At 36.1% G+C, this 21,559-nt stretch overlaps 2 protein-coding genes across 5 annotated transcripts; one reads left to right on the plus strand and one right to left on the minus strand.

The window, feature by feature from the left end:
- Positions 1–6,901: 6,901 nt before the first annotated feature.
- Positions 6,902–13,124, minus strand: LOC124154216 (tetratricopeptide repeat protein 1). Of its 2 annotated transcripts, none has more exons than XM_046527808.1 (6): positions 13,040–13,124; positions 12,561–12,852; positions 12,082–12,255; positions 11,824–12,009; positions 7,423–7,477; positions 6,902–7,340 (listed from the first exon to the last, which is right to left on the minus strand). In XM_046527808.1, the coding sequence occupies exons 2-6, from the start codon at positions 12,837–12,839 to the stop codon at positions 7,216–7,218; spliced, it is 819 nt and encodes a 272-aa protein (XP_046383764.1). In that variant the 5' UTR covers positions 12,840–12,852; positions 13,040–13,124; the 3' UTR covers positions 6,902–7,215. The 2 variants fall into 2 exon arrangements, with proteins under 2 accessions (XP_046383764.1, XP_046383765.1); XM_046527809.1 differs by having other exon boundaries at positions 13,019–13,110.
- Positions 13,125–13,143: 19 nt separating this feature from the next.
- On the plus strand, positions 13,144–21,479 carry LOC124154215. Of its 3 annotated transcripts, XM_046527805.1 has the most exons (7): positions 13,144–13,241; positions 13,391–13,641; positions 17,808–17,898; positions 17,978–18,142; positions 18,401–18,543; positions 18,626–18,712; positions 21,068–21,479. In XM_046527805.1, exons 2-7 carry the CDS (start codon positions 13,475–13,477, stop codon positions 21,240–21,242), a joined length of 828 nt encoding a protein of 275 aa, XP_046383761.1. In that variant the 5' UTR covers positions 13,144–13,241; positions 13,391–13,474; the 3' UTR covers positions 21,243–21,479. The 3 variants fall into 3 exon arrangements, with proteins under 3 accessions (XP_046383761.1, XP_046383763.1, XP_046383762.1); XM_046527807.1 differs by lacking the exon at positions 13,391–13,641 and having other exon boundaries at positions 13,179–13,241; XM_046527806.1 differs by lacking the exon at positions 13,144–13,241 and having other exon boundaries at positions 13,587–13,667.
- The last annotated feature ends 80 nt before the right edge of the window (positions 21,480–21,559 follow it).

Consider the following 21,559-nt stretch of genomic DNA (forward strand, 5'->3'; position numbering starts at 1 on the left):
ATTGGCAATAATGAAAATTAACGAGAACCATAATTTAGTTGAAGTTGCACTGAAGACCAAAAACAAAGATTTTTCGTCGGGTCAACAACGGATAGAATAACAACTACGGTTTTTCAAGCGTCATATCATTTTAAACATACTTCGGCGAATTAATTACGAAATCACAACAAATTTGAAAAAAAAACACCAAAAATTTAAGTTTTGGTGAAACTCGAGACTATAATCGGGTTTCATAATCTGCATAAAAACTTGAGTTGAAACAGTAGCTGGTAAGTGCCTTCTACAACTTTTACTTGATACAGATAACTTTATATCAAATCAAAAATATTAGTTAAAAAATATACAACAATATCCCTCGCATAGTGTGACCCGATTAAAATACTGCCATTGGCATACTCTTAACCCGATTTAATGATTAAAGGGATGCATAACCTCCAGGATATTTTAGGATCAGAAAATTTCGATGCGTCGAACTGCTTATTATATGAAGTTTTCGTCTGCAAGAAAGGAATAATTCCAACTAACAGCTGATTTATTTAAAGGAACTTCAATACTTTTCACGGTTCACACACTACGTTATGACCTAAACGTTTGCTGACATCAAATGATAGCTCGTAACATGTGAATTAATAAATTTAATTATTTGTGTTTTTTAAAGGCATATCACCTCATTGTAAATCGATGAATTTTCAATAAGGCAGCAGTATAAAGCTGAAAAATCATTACCACTGTTTGAATGGTCAACGGATTCAAACAAATGCCGAAAATTTCATGATGAAAAATGGTTACTTGAGAAAGATTGTAACCCAATTCCAAACCCATCTCCCTCATACGTCATAGTCATAGCTCAACATTTCACTTAATAACCTAGGAGCCCTTGGTGAACAGAAGTTCTTTTAAAAATGCTGGTGCAGTACTTGGTGAGCCTGTAAGGACAACTTTTAAAACCACAATCTTCCTGGCATCTGAAAAGTGTTTTGCGATCTCCCCTAGTGATAAGGCGAAATAAGGTGATCTGTAAAATTATCAACTATGCAGCAATTTTGGTAAATTTTTCTTAAAAATTCACCACAGAGAGACCCAATGTAGGCTTTATCCTAAATTAATTATCCATTCAGAATTTAAGATTATCATGAATTTATAAAAAAACAAGACGTAGTATACAAAATCAGAATCCTGGGTTGATCATGATTTCTTCTAAATTATAACAATTACATGATAAATACTTCCTTATGCAAATCAAACTCCTTTTCCCATGTACAAAAATTTATATGCTACTACACTACTTATATTGAAAGAATGACTCACCAATAGTAGGGCAACAGGAGCAGCTTAATTCTGTAGCTTAACGATTCAACTTAATTGAGCCTGTCCACTCAAGGATGCAGTTTTCCTATGGTAAAAATAATATTTATAGTTCTTCCGGCAGTGTGAAATAGAGCTTGTCCATTACAAAAAATAAAACATTGGTGGTAAGTAAATTCAAGAGAAATAAGCACCTTCATAAAAAAGAAATATCAGAATTTTTATTCTGAATCAGGATATACTCTACTGGTATTTTCATCACATACCTTGAAAATATTTTGCCCATCTCCCTAAGCGAGATCCTCATTTTTTTTTATGTCGGGAAACATGGAGCAAATTTCCTGGTGGGAAGCCTGAGAAACCTTTCTTCAATTGACAAATCCTTACAAAATCCTGAAAAAGACATCCTATGTCTACAAGTGGGACATTTGGACATCCATAGGAAGTCTTGAGGATATCAAATGGTGCCCATGGATGTCAGCCGGGACATCCAATGGACATCATTGCAGTGGCAGAGTAGGTACTCTGCCCTACCTTGAAGAGTGCAGGAGAGGCAAGGCGATTGCTAGGCATGATTTTGCAGAGGCAGAAGAACTGGGCTGGCACTTAAGAAGCCATGAAAGAATAATGAATTATGGTAGTTGAAGAGGGAAGGAGCTGACTGCAATGGAGGCGCATTAAAATTTTGGATGAGCTAAAGGGAAGAGACGATTAGTGCACAATGAAACAATAGGGTTTGGAGAATAAACAGTAAAATGGGAAAATCAATGACCTGCTAAATACCATGGTTATATAATAGTTTTCACAATCATCATACAGTGATTTGATGCAAAAGTAGGGATGAAAACCACTTTAAAAATTGATGTTTTTAAAGTGCCAAATGATGATGGGGAGTTCAAGGAATTTTTGAGACAGTAGGGAAGCAGTTCACATTGCCTTTCCTAATTGCCATATTCTTCCAGCAAACATGCTATGTTGTAATAAAAAACATCACAGGACCACATGTTTGCCCACATGGCACCACAGTTGAAGGGCTTAAGCTAGAACATTGAATCCTAGTGTGTAAACCTTAGGCAATGTTTCATTCCCTGATGGGAATTTCAATAACTATGCCTCTTTTCCAAACCTTGAACGGGCAAGATTGCATTTAACTTATAAAGCCAATCAAATAAGAAAGGCATGAGAACAAGATTAAGGGGATACAGTCAAATACTTTAGTGTCCACATCACTCTCTAGCCATCAGTATAAAAAAAGTTATAAAGTCAAGCATTAACCCCACAGGCCAGATGTTACTCCTTGCTGCCTGCCTGATTTTCATCAATTCCCTAGATAGGACAGCACAGGCATGAACAATGGGCAATACAGGCTTAAGCATCATCTGCAGACACGTATAGTTTAAACATGTTTACTTTTAGATGGTGCTGAGTACTGAAATCTAGGTCTTAAGTATTTATTTTTTCTTGATATGTATCAGGCCACATTATGGTCTGATATGTATGAAGAAAAAGTCCACCTTTCCCTTAGCATCAAAACCCCAGCAACTATGCAACAAGCAACTCATATCTGATCTTTGAAGTTTGCTGGGCCATTGGAACAAATATGAGTTAATTGATACTGCAGCCCTCCCAGTTACAGCATATGCAATTTTAAGAAGGGCTACGAGTGGAGTACTGTGGAATATATCCCAGAATTTTAAGTACTTCAGAAAAGGAAGAAGATGTTCAAAGAAATATGAAAACTGGCATTGAGGAGCAACTGTGTGATGAAACTAGCTGACATTGGGCACTAAAGGCTAAGAGGATTTCAAATCTGTGATGAGGGATTAAGGCTACTTAAGGTGAAATAAAAGAAAACAATAAAGTTTCATAGATAAAGCAAGTAAATGTGGGCTGCATGCAGGGTCGAGCAATAAATTAGAAATAATGCTCAAAGAGAACTTGATGCCAAACGCATAAGAGGTGGTTCTACTAAAAATTTCCGGTGACAAAGAATACTTCAAACAGCCCCTAATGCAACAATACTTTTAACCCATGCATAGTAACCTTCCCCATTCACATAACGTCTGATCCTAATTACCTCTGGTGACTTCATTTAAAGCCTAAAATGAGCTGACAATATAAAATGAAAATCAATAGCTGCAACACCAAACTTGTTCCTTCCTAGAACTTCCCAAGCCATGCTATTATATTCTAAAATTATGTTATTTTTATAAAACTAAAGTTTGATGCAATAAGTTTATAAGATGAAAATAAATTTAAAAACATATCAACTAAAAATTAAATAAAATTACTTTTTTTAGTCTTAGACTTTAAGTAGTCTTTCCTAGGCTACGGCAAACTCAGAAAAACTGGCTCTGTAAAACTAGCCAAGAATCCAGATCATTAGCCACCTATAAGATGGCCGAAACCAATTGGAGAGAGTATAAGAAATGTGTGCGCTTGGTTTAACAGCCGCAGTAGCATGAGGTAGGGTACAATAGCCCCTGCCGCCAATTCGAAGGTTTTCCCCTCTTTCCCCATAACCAATTAGCCCCGGACATCCTTGAAGCATTGTATCCCTTGGTGTTGAGGGTTAATGTGCAGGGACCTTATTTTTTGGCCTTAGTCCATCACATGGATGATTCTGGCCACATATGGCTCCGCTTTCTTCATTAAAGCTCCTGGAACGCCTGTTGAATTTTTTCCTTTCTGTTGTCCGCTACCACCACAAGCCTTGTTATCACCTCTCCCTCAATAAGATAAGATCCTCCCTTGGTATCGCAACTTTAGCTGATAGCCGTAACCTCAATGACCGGAGACTCTTCTTAAATATTATTAACGGCAAGTACAGATCATCTGACCTTCTTTCTCTTTTCCCACTTTGTGTTCCTTCGCGTGTGACAAGGTCGAGTGACTTACATCATTGTTTCACCCCGTCTTTCTGTCTCTAAAAACTCCTTTCTATTCAGGCTTTCTTCTTCCATGAACTCCTATTCCAAATCTGTTCCAGATTTTGATCCTTTTCTCATCCCTCATCCACTTTGCACCATCTATATCATAATTCTCCCCCTACTCCTCGCACCACCCGATGAAGTCTACCATTCTTTGTTATTTATTAGTAAATACTGTTGAATATCATTTTGTTCGTTGTTGGTTACGTTTTGCTTAACATTAGTAAATTATTCTCTGCCCTTTGCAATTGGCCTCGTGCTGTTTTTGGTCTGAATTAAATAAATAAATAAAGCCACCTTAAATATCAACAAAAAGTAGGTTTTTGACTGTGAGAGCATGTGGTGGTTGTGATCAATCCGTCTTGTCCGTTGGTGAGCTTGCATTAAAGGAGCTTTCAATTTTGAGGTGTGACACATTATTATTCAATTCGCCAAAGAAACCGCACATCATTGTCACCCCTACACATTGGGCATAGGCAAACAATTTTGGTTCTTCAGGTCTGATCTTATTAGCAACCGGAGTATCTCCATTAATCATGTCACATTTACCATCTTCACTCCTTGAGAGTACCATCGTGGAAAATTCCTTCTGCAACAGCAGCTGCACTTCATCAGGATCAACTCATCACAGCCTCCAGCCACCCATACTATAGGCAAACAGCCTGACCTTTCACATCAGATAGTGGCTGAAAGTTAGGCAGCGAGTCATTTCCATCACTCTTTATACTGAGCTGTATTAATTTCCTCTCCTATTAATTTGTGCAATCAGCTCCTTAATACCATTACACCTCATATACGTAAAACTAGGTATGCTCAATTAATCATGGTTCAGGAGTTGAGGGTTTTAACGAGCAAATGAGGGGTAATAAATTAAATAAAGGGTAAAGGCAATTATGAATTAAGCACTTCATTGACATATCCATACCACAACTGAAACTTCACTTTGATAAATATAAGGACTTTTGGGAGGATATCTAAGAAATAAACGCACACTTTCAGTCCAAGGGTTAAGGCAATGATTAGACATACTGCCCATCATTAAAAAATTATTGCCAGAGACAATAAATAATCCATCAATGACCTGTACGTGATGTATCCAAGGGAAGTCCAAATCCTAATCAAGATGCAGGGTATCCACAATTCTAGATCTTCGAGGATATCCCACTTGTAGCTAGGAAGTCAATTATCCCATGACCAATCAACCAAATCGATGGCTATAAGTTCTAACAACACGTTTCTCAAAATTTGGACTGTCTGAGTTAACAGTGCTAATACTGTTAATAAAAAATAAAATTCACGCAAAAAACAACTCTATGTTAGCAAAAGTATGCTTCTTTTTCAGTTTTATGAATTTTTGGTTTATAATTTAAATGAAAATTACAAACAATTAAAAAAATAAAGTTTTTTTGCTCTCCTGAAAAGTTGCTATTTTAGATACGTGTTGTTAGAACTAAGGTCTTGAAATCTTGTTTGAAGATAACAGTTTTTGCAGCCATAATCATTATTTTGATGACTGATGAATACTATAACATTAGCACATTCTTAACTATGACACTAATCCGTATGCGAGGAGCTCAGAAATAGGTAACACGGAGTAGAAAAATTGAAAAATAGTTTCAAGAAATGAAGACAATCGAAAGGCAAATGTTTGCCTGGGAATTTTTTAAATATCTTTTTAAGTTGTATTTGCATCTATATTTATAATTTTATGGGGGAAAATATTGTTAAAACCAAAGAATTTTTAACAAAATAATAAATTGAATTAAAACAACTTATAATTTTCATTTTCCCATACTTTTTTCATTTCATAAAATGGTACATGTTTGACAAACACATCAAAAATTTATTTTGAAAACTTGCAATTCAACAAGCACTTAATTATTTACAGACAGGGAACTGCAACCAAGATATCACCTCGATAATCATCTGACAGGCCCTCATGAGGACTGGTCATTAAAGGAACATGGTACTTCACAAAACTGCCAACTACAGTGTTTAAATGGGTGAAAAAAACAGAAAATAACATAAACTTCATTAAATATTTACTTTCTCTACTCTTCATATCCCTTGGATTTTTCAAAATCCAATGCAAAATATATCTAAACCATTAATTACAGCAGTTTCAAAATCAAACAGAAGTTAAGAAACCAGTAACTTTAAAGAGCCTAATATCTTTAAAAATGAAAATACCTATAATAAAATAAAAAGGGATTGTAAAAGATATGATGTTTTCACAAGAGCAATGTCAGTGTGTAGAATAGACTGCCACAAAAAATAAAATTCTATAACACTCTTCCTCTTCAATAGAGAATGAATATTAAAAATACAAATGAATTCATTCTCCTGTCAATACTATCACAAATGACCGTGTGCACAATGTAGGTTTGGTACTGAAAAAATGAAGGGGGTTTTCTAGCCAGAACTCCAGGGTTACACCCATGACCCAAAAGAGCTGTACATAATAAGGAATAACGTCACCACGCAAGATCTAATTAAAAATGATGTCTTATCAGAGGTATCCTGGATAATTAGCATCCGATGATGTATGTATATCTGTCCGATTCCTGGCAGGGAAAAACTGTTGGAAAAGCAGTTTCAATGTGTTAACAGGTTGAAGCAAAAACAATTTTTATTAGCTATACTGTTCATGTGCAAACGTGTGCACGTCAGAATCACAAATACATATATAAATTAAAATTTGAGAAAGATACCGAATTAATGGTGACGTTAGATTTTGACAGCATTTAGCATAATTGACATGGTATACAATTGTTATCCTTAACATAGATATTTATTCATTGATCCCAGAATATATTTATCTTAATGGGGCAAAAGAAAGAATAATCATAACTCTATTAGTATAATTTAACTTGCATATATTATATCACATGATGGCAACAGGTCTTCAAATCAACTAGTTATTCCTGAAGTTATAACACATTGCATAACAGTAATTTCATAAAATAATACGTCAAATACATTAATTTGGATTATTTTTAAAGTTCACAGAATATCCCCCACTGTTAGGATCCTTAGTCATTTGAAAATTATTTGTAGAAAGGCCAAATGGACGAAGAATCATATTGCCCAGATCCTTTAATTTGCCTGTAAAGAAAAAGATGTCAATTATACTTGATTTTTTTAATGATATAAAAACTCAATTAAATGAAAAAAAATGTATCTTTACCAAGCATTTCTTCTTTCAGTTTTTCATTCCTCTCAGCAATTTGGTCTGGTAACCTCTGAAAAAAAATGTTTAGTAATTTTAAACAAAAACTATCACCTAAAACAATAGGAATTATTTTCAACATAAAAATTACATAAATAAGGATGCAGAGAATCCAAGACAGAGATTTAAAAGGACTATTATGGTTTCACTGCAACTTAGACACCTATTCCATATATTAAATCTTAGTTATAGAAGGTGGTACAGAAAAAGTTATAGATGCTAAAATAACCAACAGCAGTAAGTATAATTAAAAATAATTTTATAGTCACTAAGAAATGTTTGAAAACCTTCTAAACCTTAGCATTCCCTGAGAAGAAAAACTCTCTCAATTTGGAAAAGATAACAAGGAAAGATGCGAAAGGATTAAGAAGTTAAACACTGATTCTTGACGATCCATTCCAAAGTAGCACTGCTCCCTCAACCTCAAATGTCCATTTACCACCACTAGGTGCAGATTAAGTCAATGTTTTGGGGGAACATTCCTTATCATGGTGCCTTGGTTGTGTGCAACACCAAATAACGATACTAGGCGAACAGCTAGGAATTAAGGCTAGGAATGGTTTTCGGCACAACTAAAATTTGGGGGTTAGGGGGATATGTAAGAACCTCCAGGGTAAGCGGGACGTGCGGGCACCCTCTGCCAGAAAATATTTAAGATAAATGCTTCAAAATGATGAATTTTATGGCTTCCTGAGGGGTATTTTATTAATCCTTACACTATTCTATAAGTCATTTTTATTCAATTAAGTAAATGGATTTAATTAAAAAATTTCTGAGCCCTGGGGGGAGGAGGAGATTTATTCCCCAAAATCCCTCCCTTGCTGCACCACTGCATCTGAGGTCTTATATATGTAGACAAGTGGCTATTAGATATGCATCAACCATTTTTGAATATTGATTGTTAAGCAGGTGAAATAAACAAATTGGAGAGCCAACTTAAAATTTACCATTTTTTCTATTTTGCCAGAACATGGGGGAGGGGCAACCCTCCACCATCACACCAATTCATAGCAGCAGCCAGTGGTGTGACTATTGGGGGGGGGAGGGGGATGAGGGAATCAAAGCCTCAGGAAAATAATAAAAATTATTAAAAGCTATTGTCCAGTTTTGGCATGTAATAACTGTACCTGGTTAAAGTTAAATCTTTATTGCCAAAATGATATAAAATGTATTTTCAGGCGTGTCTTTTTCCAAAAATTTGCCCATACCTCCCCCCCTTCCACCCCCCCCCCCCAATGCATATTCCTAATCAATCCACAGGCAACATCCATATGATTGCTCACAAAACGGTAACTGTATCTGGTTAAACAGGGTTCCCACTCTAACAATATTATAAAATTCACGGGTTTTTCCAGGTTTTCAGTCTAAATATCATCAAATTCACGGTCTGTTGATAAGCCATTTCAGGCAGAAATATTGACGACGTAACAATCACAGCCCACACGTTAACTAAGAATTTATCAACCGTGACAGGCACCGTGAATTCAAACGTAGCAATGAAAGTGCTATTTCTCATGACGTCACCAATCGATATCAAAATTTAGGTGAAGCTTAAGGTTGTGAGTGGCAAAATGGATGGAGCAGTGAGGTAGGGAAGTAAAGACGTGTCTGATTTTTCGCCATGGTTAATGAACACTTTGTTTGCCAATCTTCCAATCACAGGCTCAAGATCAATGCATCGTCATGGCACAAGGCACCAATAATTTCACTTCGAATATACGTGTGGAGATAAATGTGTCTCTACGTGGCTCAGCCTTGAAACATGATTTAAATATCTTTTTTTCTTTTGATCTGTCAATTGTAGTTCTTTTCCTATAAGTTTGAGAGATTTTTAAGGTTTTAAGACGAAATTCACGGCTATTTACAGGTTTTTTCACGATAGACGAAATTCACGACTTTAAGGTTTTCACGGTTGAGTGGGAACCCTGTTAAAGTTAAATCTTTATTGCCAAAATGATATAAAATGTATTTTCATGCGTGACTTTTTCCAAAAATTTGCCCCCCCCCTTCCACCCCCCCCCCCCAATGCGTATTCCTAGTCAATCCACAGGCAACATCCACATGATTGCTCACAAAACTGCAGCATTTACTGACATATGTACAAGGTTTTCCTGTGGCGGTCTATTTATGAATTTATGAGCAAAATGGTGTTGCCTTATGGTGAGTCCCCAGGCCAGAAAGCTGGCCACAGAAAATCAAACATCTTCAAAGGACTTTTCAACAATGGATACAACCAATTAGAGACCACATCAGCTCTAAAAAGGGCCTTAAAACCTAAGGGTGAGTCCCCACAGTTTTGGGAAAAATATCATGGATTAGCTTAGGGCAGCGGTTCCCTAACTGGGGGTCGCGACCCCCAGCGGGGTCGCGGGCCGTTAGGAAAGGGGTCGCGAGATGTATACAAATAATATGGTGAACTATGTACTTAAACTTAGACAACCATTTTTAAGGGGTCGCGGCTAAAACGTATGGGCTAAAATGGGTCGTGGAAAGAAAAAGTTCGGGAAACGCTGGCTTAGGGCGATCCTAGGATGTCCCAAAGATCCTATCAGACTCAAAAGACACCAGGAATATACCAAGTTCCTTGTCAGCACGGCCAAGTGTAAATCAGTGAAATAGGTACAATTACAGAAACTTGAATAAAGGAGCACCAACCTTCGCCTGGTTAAGAACGAAAAATCAGCCATCGCAGAGCACAGTATCACAGAAGAGCATGCCATCAATTTCAACTTAGTAAGATCTCTCATATTGTAAAAGTGAAAAACAGTTCAGATAGCAATAGGAGAATATGATCATTCATAAAGCTATTAAAGTTCCACGGTGGAACTTTGGCCAGACCTTTCAAATCATTTGATAAATTTACTGCCACACAAAGCAGTCAAACTGGAATTTTTTACACCACAAAAATAATAGTAGACCCTTAAAAATGAGACTAACATTGAGAATAGCCAAGTTAATAATAATTGTGAGGAAAAATACATATTTATATCGCTCTGGAATGTCTTAATCATACTTGGGAATAATGATCAAAGCTTAACACCTATAAAAGCATGCATGAATTCTACAAGATAAACATATTTTTATACACTATGTATTTTGCTGCCTAACTGTCAAATCATTAAATTAATTATTTTTATATGGTTAAATTTTGAATGAAATGAAACAAACACATATTTTATACAAAATGAAAATTTAATGTTAATTTAGAGGAAAAAGTGCAGAATTTTCCATAGAAATACACCCGGAGGCTAGCAGCAATTTACATAGCGACAAAATTAAAAACATTACAGAAAAAACCACTCTGTTTTTGTGAAATTTAAAACTAGGTACATGGTCGGATCGGATACAACTGATCCAAATATCTGCATATATTTGTATACAACGGATCCAAATATCTGCAGATATTGCCCATCACAAAATATATCGAATCCAAAGTCGTGGCAGACATTGTGAAACCAATGTAAGAGTGGAAAGAGTTGGATTCTCTCCTTGCATGCACCAATACATTGCGATGCTTGTCCTACCCATGAACCATTTTATTTAAAATTTCATAATATTCAAATAATTATTTTATGTATTGGGGTATTAGTCTCGTGAAGGCTTCTGGATCTCAGAGAATGAACTAAAGAGGACAAAACGAATAGCAGACGTAATAATGGTTGATTAACTACTGTTGATTTGATTGGAGAGTAATCAGCATACATTGCAATTATGTGGTAATTATTTCATTTACTGCTCATCAAGTACTCCTTTATTTGATTTTACTTATCTAATGTACAATTGCAAATTTAGCTTGCCACCTAACGGTTCAAAGAAGGTTAAATGGGGAAAGGAAGGAAACAAGGGTTGACTAGAATCTTGAGATAATTTGTTGCCAATAGAGGAACTGATATATAGTTATTGATATGTAAACAAATTAATTGAATATATGCAATTCATTTGTTTACAAAATTCACATATGATTTTGCACACTTCATTAGGTATGATTGTTATAGTGAAGGAGCCAATGGGGTACAATACCCAAACAGAATCTGTAAGCTTCACCACTGATAGTCAGAGAAACAGTTCAGCATGTTAATAACCATGTTATATGCATCCTCATTTCACAATGCACATAGAGCTTGATATTAAAGAATAGAAACACAATAAGAGAACTACACCAAGCACAGCAAAAGGGTTAAAATTTAATTTCAGGAACATTTGGACACAGAAAATACCTATTTAATAAGCATGACTTGTATTCCAAGAAAATGGTATCGAGAAAAAAAAGAAACGTTTTCAAAGGCAGCTGCAACCACCCACTTCCTTGAAGACATGAGCATTGATAATATGAAGCATTACTGATTAAGGAGGACATACTCTGACAGCTTCTCCAGCTTCCTTGTGACAAGGATCCAACAACAGCACCTTCTTGTAATCCTCTAATGCCTCGTCCAATTTCTCTAATTTTTCATCAATCTGCGCCTTCCGTACCCATGCCTTAATATATCCTTGATCTAGTTCCACAGCTTTCGTACAATCCTCCAATGCAGTTTCGTAGCGTTCCTAAAACAAAGATATCGTTGAATATATTGGAAATCACCATAAAAAGTACCAGTGTTCGCAAATATTACTCACCAACTTCATTTTAGCGGCAGCTCTGTTGGCATACAAAATTGCTCGTTCTTTGGAATACTTTAATGGACATGTTCTCAACGCTAACGTGTAGCTTTCCGCAGACTCGACGAAGTTTCCAGCTTTAAACAAGTCGTTTCCTTTGGACTTATACTGGAGGGCTTCATCTTTCCGCGCCTTTGCGTTGGATTAAAATGAAGAGCAAAATTAATACCTAGTTTCTTTCAATTAATGGCAGGAAAAAAACTCTGAGAGACAAACCAATATTTATCTCCGGAAAATTCTCAACATTGGGGAGGGCAGAAATTTGGCGAGGCATAGAACTTTCGAGAGAAAAGTTGAAAATACAACGACCAAATTTAGCATTGCATATAGATAAGAATGTAGCAGAAATTAAAACAGCGTGCAAAGTGAATGTTAAAGCAAAGTAACATTCTAGACATAGCACTTTAAAATGAGGAACAGCATTGGAGAACAATTACCTCTTTCTCCTCTTCAGTACACAAAACCTCGGCGTCTTTTAACTGTTCTTCGTCAATTGTATCACTGTCGAGATTACTCTGAGAATTGTGTTCACTGGTGTCACTTCCATCATCATCAGAGTTGTCATTATCACCTCGTCCATCAGCATCCACTGCTTCATCCTGACTCACATTGAGACTCGTTTTGCCCAAATCAGAGATGACTTCGTTCACTTTCTCTTGACTACTGGCACTACCACTAGGGTCAGGATTAAGGCACGACTGACTTTCATCGGCCATAATTGAAGATGAGCTGCGTAATAAATGCAATTAATAACACTAGTTGAAAGCTCGTGTCTCTAACTTGACAACCTCATTTTCCCACCATGAGCGGCCACGAATTGGCGCAAGGAGTTCCAGATAAGTTGATTTAAAATAATTTACGATTTTCCTAATACCCTGGATCTTTAATTACTTACGCTAGAAATGCGAAAACTTACATTCAAACACCTTCATCAATTCCCTTCGACACACTACAGTTTCACACGGTTCATATTTATTAGAGCAATCTTGAAGTTACGCACGTGAGATGTTCATTTTCGACAATTGACTGACGGAATTCACCTTATTTCAAATGGCCTACGACGGCAAAACAAATCTGATCGAAGGAAGAAATTAGATAACGGAGATCCAGATTACAAGGTAGGTGAAGCAGGGTGGATGAAATTAGCCAAATGCATGACGGAACTAGCTCATATACTAAAAAATGCATTCGAGATGCGTTATCTCTTTTTCTCAACGTGCACGCGTCTTCTTAAAAGCAGGCATATAATATAAGAATTTTGTTCCAGGGAACGTGCGAGAAATGCGTATTTACATTGATTTGTGAGGATTCATTTTTATGACTCTTAATAGTTGAAATTTAAACGTAGAAAATGGAAGACATCGGAGGAATCGGTGGGAGAGCTAATATAAAAGCTGCCGGTGGGGACTACAAAGGAGCAATTGAAGTTTTGAATGAAGGCATTGAAAAATTTCCTACGGAAGCCCGGTTTTGGAACAATCGATGCTACTTCCTCATCAAGTCGAAGCAGTACAAAAAGTACTACATGTCACTCATATACTGCCGTAAATATTCTAGTGTTATTTTACATTTTTATTAGACCCTGAGGAGGTACACTGATGAACATACGGATACGTATTTGTACATACGTATACAATACGTATTTGTTGGGTGCCGAATGACAACATGACTGTCAGTAATTTTGCTCACGAGTCATTCCATGCCAAATCACAGAAAAGTGGACTTTTCAACCCGACCGTCTCAGATTTGCTTGAAATTTGGTAGGAAATTGAAGCACGTGAAACTGTGCCCATACACAAAATTTTAACCCTCAGCCATACACGGTATTCATACAGCAGGGTTGCAAACATGACAAAAAATGTAAAATTTTCCCTCGCATGCTCTACAAAAATAAATCATAACTTAGCTAATAATTGTGGTAGAAACTTCCTGTTGGTCTCATTTTAAAGCTAAAGGAACATGGTTTCTGTAAAAAATGTTGGATTTTAAGATACTCATTTTTTTTATTCTGAGGTCACACCATATGTGACCTTTGACCTTGAGTATCTAAAAAAATTTATCTTAAATTTTATTCGGAAAAATATATGTTAAACAGTTAAATGCATTCTATCTTTGGTGTAAATTTCATCTTGGGATGGCTTTGGGAACAGGAGTTAAAAAATTATTGAATTATGAGTGAAAATAATATTCCCTATGAAAAAGTTGTACACAAGTTCTAAACAGGCTGTGTACAATGTACACATTTTACATACATTTATATGCTTTTGTATATTAAAGCATACTTGAGTACATTGTATACAATATACTCAATTTCCATTTTAGATGTGTACAATGTAATTTTACGTACATTTGCATAAAAATGAACTCATTGTATATGCATATATTGTGTGTCCATAAAATGTATACAATGTACGGTAGTGCATATTGTATACAAAGCATACATTGCATACAAATTGTGATAAGCCAAATTTTTATACAACATACACATTTTTTATACCATTTGTGCATCCACACCATAACCTGGAAATCCTTTGTACATTGTGTACAAATTGTACGCTAAATTTTCATTTGTTATTTTATGCTCTTCCTGTATAAAACATCCATCACACAAGTTCAAAATTCTCTAGCTCTCTCTCTTTCTGTAAGTGCACTACTAGTCTGGTAAGCAAGCTCAAGTCTTTCTCGAGCTTCTGTGGAGTTCACGTGTGTTTCAAGGGACTACTTAGTGTGTATAATAATTGACAACTTAAATAATTGTGTGGTAATGTATAAGAAGTATATAGACACACAGTGCTGCAACTCTTTTGACATTAAAGGGCATAATGCAGTAGAAAACAATTGAGGAAAGTGCTACCATGGATGGTGGGAAAACTATTGCATGTCAATTGTGAACAAATGATTTGTGACAACTGTAGCAAGAAATTAACATATTTGATTATGCTCCTCATGAAGAACCAAGCATATCAGTTGATGAAGAAAGTGATATGAAATTGAGCACATTCAGGACTGAATCTGCTAAATAAACATTATATGAAAGTCTGAGTAGTATTGGTGCATCACCTAACAAGAGGAAGAGAATGAAGGAAGAGCCATACTCCAGAAAGAAAGCTATTAAAATTGCAAAAGTCATAAAAGAGAAGATATTTCCGATTCCAGCTGAAGAATCCGTGCCGAACAATCATAGTTGTGATGACATTTGCAACAACTAAAAGAAAATTTTGAAGAAACTACTATGAAAAGTGAGAAAGTAACAATTTTGACCCGCCTTCCTAAACTCTGGAGTATCAAAAGAATCGAGCAAGAATTTCCACTAGCTAGTAACCACATGATATGAAAAGCAAAGCAATTAGTAAAAGAACGTGGGATTTTGTCAACACCAAATCCTAAACCAGGAAGGAGCGTGGATCCAGATGTTGCCAAGACTGTGAAGAGCACTTACGCCAATGATGATGTCAGCAGAATTATGCCTGGCAAAAAAGACTTTGTGTGTGTTAAAATGGGTGGTGTGAAAGAACAAATACAAAAGAGGCTAACTTTAAACAACCTTGCAGAAGTGTACATTCATTTCAAACAGACAGAACAGTACAAAATTTGCCTCTCTACGCCCTAAGCATTGGGGTGTGTGCAGGCCAATACAAAAACAGGAAAAAATTTTCAAACCTGGTACAACACAAAGTTGAATTTGGGATTCCAGCCGAGTGGCACTTCTTTGCCACATCTCATGGCTAGAATTCATGTGATGGATTGGGTGGAACTCTGAAGGGGCTAGCCACTAGTGCAAGCTTACAACATATTTATAATGATCAAATGACTCCAAGACAAATGTTTGTCTGGGCAACAGACAATATTAAGAATAAGAACTTCGTTTATGTGTGTCAAAAAGAAATAATGGAAAATGGGAGGATGCTACACACTCGACTTGAAAAAAAAGACCAATGCCTGGAACTCAAACATTTCATACTTTCATTCCAGGAACAAGGAATGAATTAATACTAAAGAAGTTTTCAACAGACACCACCAGTGATGTGCATGAAACAAATATTCCACAAGAAACATTGTCTCTAGAAGAAATTAAAGGTTTTGTGACTTGTGTCTAGAGTGATGCGTGGTGGTTAGGTTGTGTCATGAGTGTGAATGTAGCCTCACAGGAAGTTTTGGTCAATTTCTTACATCCCAAAGGACCATCGCCATCATATGTGTATCCTCACCAGCCAGGCATTCTTAATATTCCAAGTGAACAAGTTCTCACTAAGGTCGATCCATGTACTGCAACTGGGCGAACTTACAAATTAACAGCTTTCGACATTCTGAATTCAGAAGAAGCACTTCAGAGGAGGAGGAGGAACTAACTAGTTTTTGATTATATTTCTTCCTGGGTGTTGTATAGAGCATTAAATTTTATTCTATACATAATTCAATTCTATTCAGGTAATTTCTATACATAAATGCTAAGTTTTTCCACTGAATGTGAAGTATGATGTTTTCACGATTTTTTTTACTCCTGTTCCCAAAGCCATCCCAAGATGAAATTTACACCAAAGATAGAATGCATTTAACTGTTTAACATATATTTTTCCGAATGAAATTTAAGATACATTTTTTTAGATACTCAAGGTCAAAGGTCACATGGTGTGACCTCGGAATAAAAAAAATCGGTATCTTAAAATCCAACATTTTTTACAGAAATCATGTTCCTTTAGCTTTAAAATGAGACCAACAGGAAGTTTCTACCACAATTATTAGCTAAGTTATGATTTATTTTTGTAGAGCATGCGAGGGAAAATTTTGCATTTTTTCTCATGTTTGCAACCCTGCTGTATGAATACCGCGTATGGCTGAGGGTTAAAATTTTGTGTATGGGCACAGTTTCATGTGCTTCAACTTCCTACCAAATTTCAAGCAAATCTGAGACGGTCGGGTTGGGAGCTGTGATGATTTGGCATGGAATGACCCTCACGATATCCAGAAATCTTTCTAGCCATCTCAGTTCTATGCCTCCACATAGCAATGATCTGCTCAGAGACGTCTCACTATGGTCTCGAATATCACGAATGTCTCAGAGATGTAATCGTGAGACGTTCAGGAGTTTTTTTAAACGTATTTAAATGCCATCAATGCCTTCCATATGTATTTTTCGGTGCAATTATGCAGTTGTGATTATTAAAATCAAGACATTTAATATGGGTTTCATATTTTCAAAAGGTTATCCATCAAAAATTTGTCGCTAAAAATGATCGAGATAAGTGGGCCAGAACTGTATAATTTGCATTTATTTTTTGCCCACATTTTTAAGCATACCATAGCACAAACTCTCATGAGACATCCTAGAGACTTACCTGAGATGTCTCATGAGACATCTCATAGACCATTTTTTTGGACATAGTGACATCTGAGAGATGTCTCTGAAGCTCTCAGAATGTCTCTGAGACATAACATGCGATATTCGAGACGTCTCAGGAAGTATCCAAGACGTATTTCTGCCATGTGGGTCCTTGTGAATTGTAGATTGCATTCAAGTTTGACCTGTGGTAATTTTTTATTCCCTGAATAGAGGCCTCTAATAACTAGTTATCAGCTCATCGCGTAATGAATGATTTTTCACAATTTCCATTTTTTTTTTTTACCTTTGCTTGCCTAATTCAAGGGTAAAATATGAAATTAATGGTCAATTTCGTTCCTTTTAGAGCCTTAGAGGATGCCAATAAAATGGTTCAGAAATTTCCAAATAATATAAAGGGATACTTCAGGAAGGGTGAGGCATTAATTGGACTAAAGGTATGGTCTGAGGCTGCTGCTAAATTTATGGTTTGATTTTTTGTATTATCTGTGACTAAGAATTTTTTTTTTTTTTTAGATGTACAAAGAAGCAGATGAGGCTTTCAATGAAGTTCTCGATCGGAATCGTAATTGCTCAGAAGCAACTGATCAAATATTGGAGATTAAAGTTCTGCAGATAATGGATCTAGGATATTCTAGGATGAGAGCTCAGGAGGCTTTAGCATGCAGTGGCAATCTTAAGGTTATTGTTACATATATACAGCTAGTGGCGGATCCAGAGAGGGGCCAATATAGGCTATAGCCCACTTCCCCTTTGGTTATCCCATTTGCACCAAATAAAATGGTAATTTTGTTCAGTTGTCGAATATATGCAGGAGAGGAGAGCCCCTCCTCTCCCCCTGTCCCTCTTTGTCCCTATCCTGGGTCTGCTGCTGCTGATACAAAATTTTAATCTTGACCTCTAGAATATTTCTAACTTATAATATCTCTTTCCCTATAGGAAGCCATTGAGTTTGCAAAGGAAAACCCTATGGCCACTGGTATTTATGGTGACACCATTTATCAGTCAGATGAAGGAGACTTCGATGACGATGATGATGATATTTATTCCCTGGATAGCAAAAATCACGACAAATTTATGGAGTATGCTTATTTTTCTCCTCTTAATGAGTGATTGCCCATATTTGTCCATGCTTTATTAGTTATGTGGAATCTTTTATTTTAGTCCTGCCAACCCAAGAGGGATCCCTTCGCTTTGGGTGGGTAATGTGGAAGGAGTAGCTGAAGAAGAGCTGAGGAAGTTGTTTTCAGTGTAAGATATTCTTATGACGTATTATATGTAGGAACCCAGGGTAGTAACATTCTATTCTGCAAATGATCAGGTATTAATTTACAAATTTTTATATTGCAAAGGGAATCATTTCTGTGGGCATCAGAGAATATATGTATTTCAGTAGGTATCAGATAAGTTTTGTTTTGCATTTGTACTAGGGGTAGGTTTATGAAGTGCCTTGGGCGACTGCCTTTTAGCATATCTTTAGGAAGGAACAAAAGCTCTCACTTCTCATGAGGTAGTTCACAATTTTGTTTTTCTCCTTGTGGAACCCCTCCTGTTTCAAAGTTATTTCTTTTGCTCATCAGGTAGAGATCCCTGTTCAAATCCCTTTGAGAGTGTGGTTATCCCACTCTTGGTGTGTGACTTTCCACCTTTCCACAGGGATGTAGTGCTAAATAATAATAATTTCATCTTTATTTGACTTGCCAAATGAGGACTCTACTCTCCTGTCTTAAATTTAACAAGTTGCACAATCACATAACTCCAATTGCCCTGGGTGGTGGAAAACTCACCCACCCAAAATTCGAACCTTTAGGCTTCTGGTTGGCAGGCGAAGTCTTCTTTGTGAGGACTACTGTTTCGCACTGTCTTACAGGCTATTTGATTTTTAATACAGCCTGTATTCCATCTTAATTGCCTTCTTCCTTGGCCACACAATAAATATTCTTAGGTAAATTATAAAATTGGAGAAGTAATTTAATTCTATCTTACCTGTATCAGATAATTCTGCTATGGTATTTCACTGGGTCAAATACTGTAGTTAGGTGGATTTTTTTGTTTGTTGACTGTCACGTTGGTTTTTTGGGGAGTGTGTGGATCTACCTCAAGATTTCCTTTTCTATCCTTACAATCACTTGTAGCTTAGAAATCAGGAGGGATAAAATTAGTTTACCATTGCGATGACTTCAGCTTCGGTCCTTCGACTCAATGCTATTTGTTTATGTTGGTGAGATGTGCTAAACTGCTGACCTGTGGCATTTTTTGAGGACCCTCCTTTGAATGGGTGCTTTATTTGCACGGTCTTGTGTGTGGATGAGAGCCTCAGGGATGTAGTAATAAATGATAATAATTTCATCTTTATTTGATTTGGCAAATGAGGACTCTACAGTCCTGTCTTAAATTTAACAATCACATAACTCCAAGCCTTGGGTGGTGGAAAGCTCACCCAGACAAAATTGGAACCTTTATGCTTCTGGTTGGCAGGTGAAGGCGTTTCCCAGCCACCACTAATGCCAGCAAAAATAAAATTTGCTATAATGTGTGATGTCTTAATGACTGATAGAGGAATAGAGCCCTTTCTAAATTCATTTAACACTAGCTTTGAGTCATTTTGACTCCTCACGATTTTTATTTCTCTGCCTTAACTAATATTTTCTGAATTCTGACCTGAAATTCCACGAACTTTATTCATTTTTGACACAGAATAAGGCTTTGCGATTAAAATAGTTCTAGAAAATAAAATAGTACACGTTTTTCAAAAAAATCGCGAGGAGTCAAAATGACTCCATCGGTAGTTCTAGTGTTAAACTAGTATACATTCTGAACAAGGGTAGATTAATTGGGGAAAACTTCCACAGATACATAGGTATAAATTCATAAATATCTGTATATTTGTGGATTATTACATTTTTTTTGCAAATGAAGTTTTATTTTCATAGTTATTTTTCACATCAGTTTTTCATTGAGAAACTTCTAAATCTGATGGTATCTAAAGGTGTATAACTTGGTGGCATAACTTGAAAAGTACTTAATGTGACCATTATGTACTTTTCAAGTTATGCCACCAGACCTCCTATGTTGGCTAATATCTTTCAAACACCCGTGCTTTGAGCTAGAATAAAAAAAAGCCAGCCTTAACCTTGTGTTTTCTTTCTGCTCGAAAGTAAACTAGCCATGTAATATGTATGTAACAAATTCAGGAATGCATCTTGCATTATGAAGAGTTCAAGTAAGATGGTTAACTCTCCTGACTAGAAATGGCCCCTGAATGACAAGCTAACTATTTTTATGAGAACAAACTCAATTAGTTGTAGATCAATTCATCACTACTACTACTACTGTTGGCAAATAACACGAGGAAGTTTTTGGCTCGCTACTTTTGTCTCTCACCTATTGCGCAGAAAATCTGATAATTATTAATTGCATGGGTATTTACTATTATAATAGCAAAAGCTATGGACTCTCAAATGACTGTTTTTATTTTCCTTAATAAGGGAGGAGATGAACGTAATTTATTTCCAAAGCAATTGGCCTACACCGGAGTTTTCATTTACCTGGCGGTGAATAAATTTCACTTATTATAATGAAATATATTCTTCTTCTTTTTTGCAGGTATGGAAAAATTTTGAGTATATCTATGCTGGAGGCAAAGAGGTGTGCATTCATCAACTTCGCTGATGCAAAATCAGCAGGAGCTGCAATGAAAGCACTCCAAGGTAAACCCGTAGGAAACTCTCTCCTTTTCATAAAATATCCAAATAATACATTTGGAAGAAGAAATCATTGAAAGTAAGCCATTGGTTTTTCTAACTCCTGATGAACTATTGTGTAACTATTTTTTGCATTTGTAATCCTTCAAATGGAGGGAAAATATTGAAAGACTGTACGTAGGAGTTGGTACCATTTATTGTATATTCCTATTACTTTTTTAATCTATGTAATTAGTTCAGAAGTATGAGATACTTGTTAACTAATTATATGTCTATTTGACTTTGCAGTGATAAATAAATTTATGCATTTTCAATTTGTGTATGTTATGTAGTTTCTCATATATGTTACAAGAGGTTTTAATTATTTAGATACCAAAGTTAGTATTTTTGATTA

Source organism: Ischnura elegans, chromosome 2 (assembly GCF_921293095.1).
Source record: "Ischnura elegans chromosome 2, ioIscEleg1.1, whole genome shotgun sequence".
Classification (NCBI taxonomy): Eukaryota; Metazoa; Arthropoda; class Insecta; order Odonata; family Coenagrionidae; genus Ischnura; species Ischnura elegans.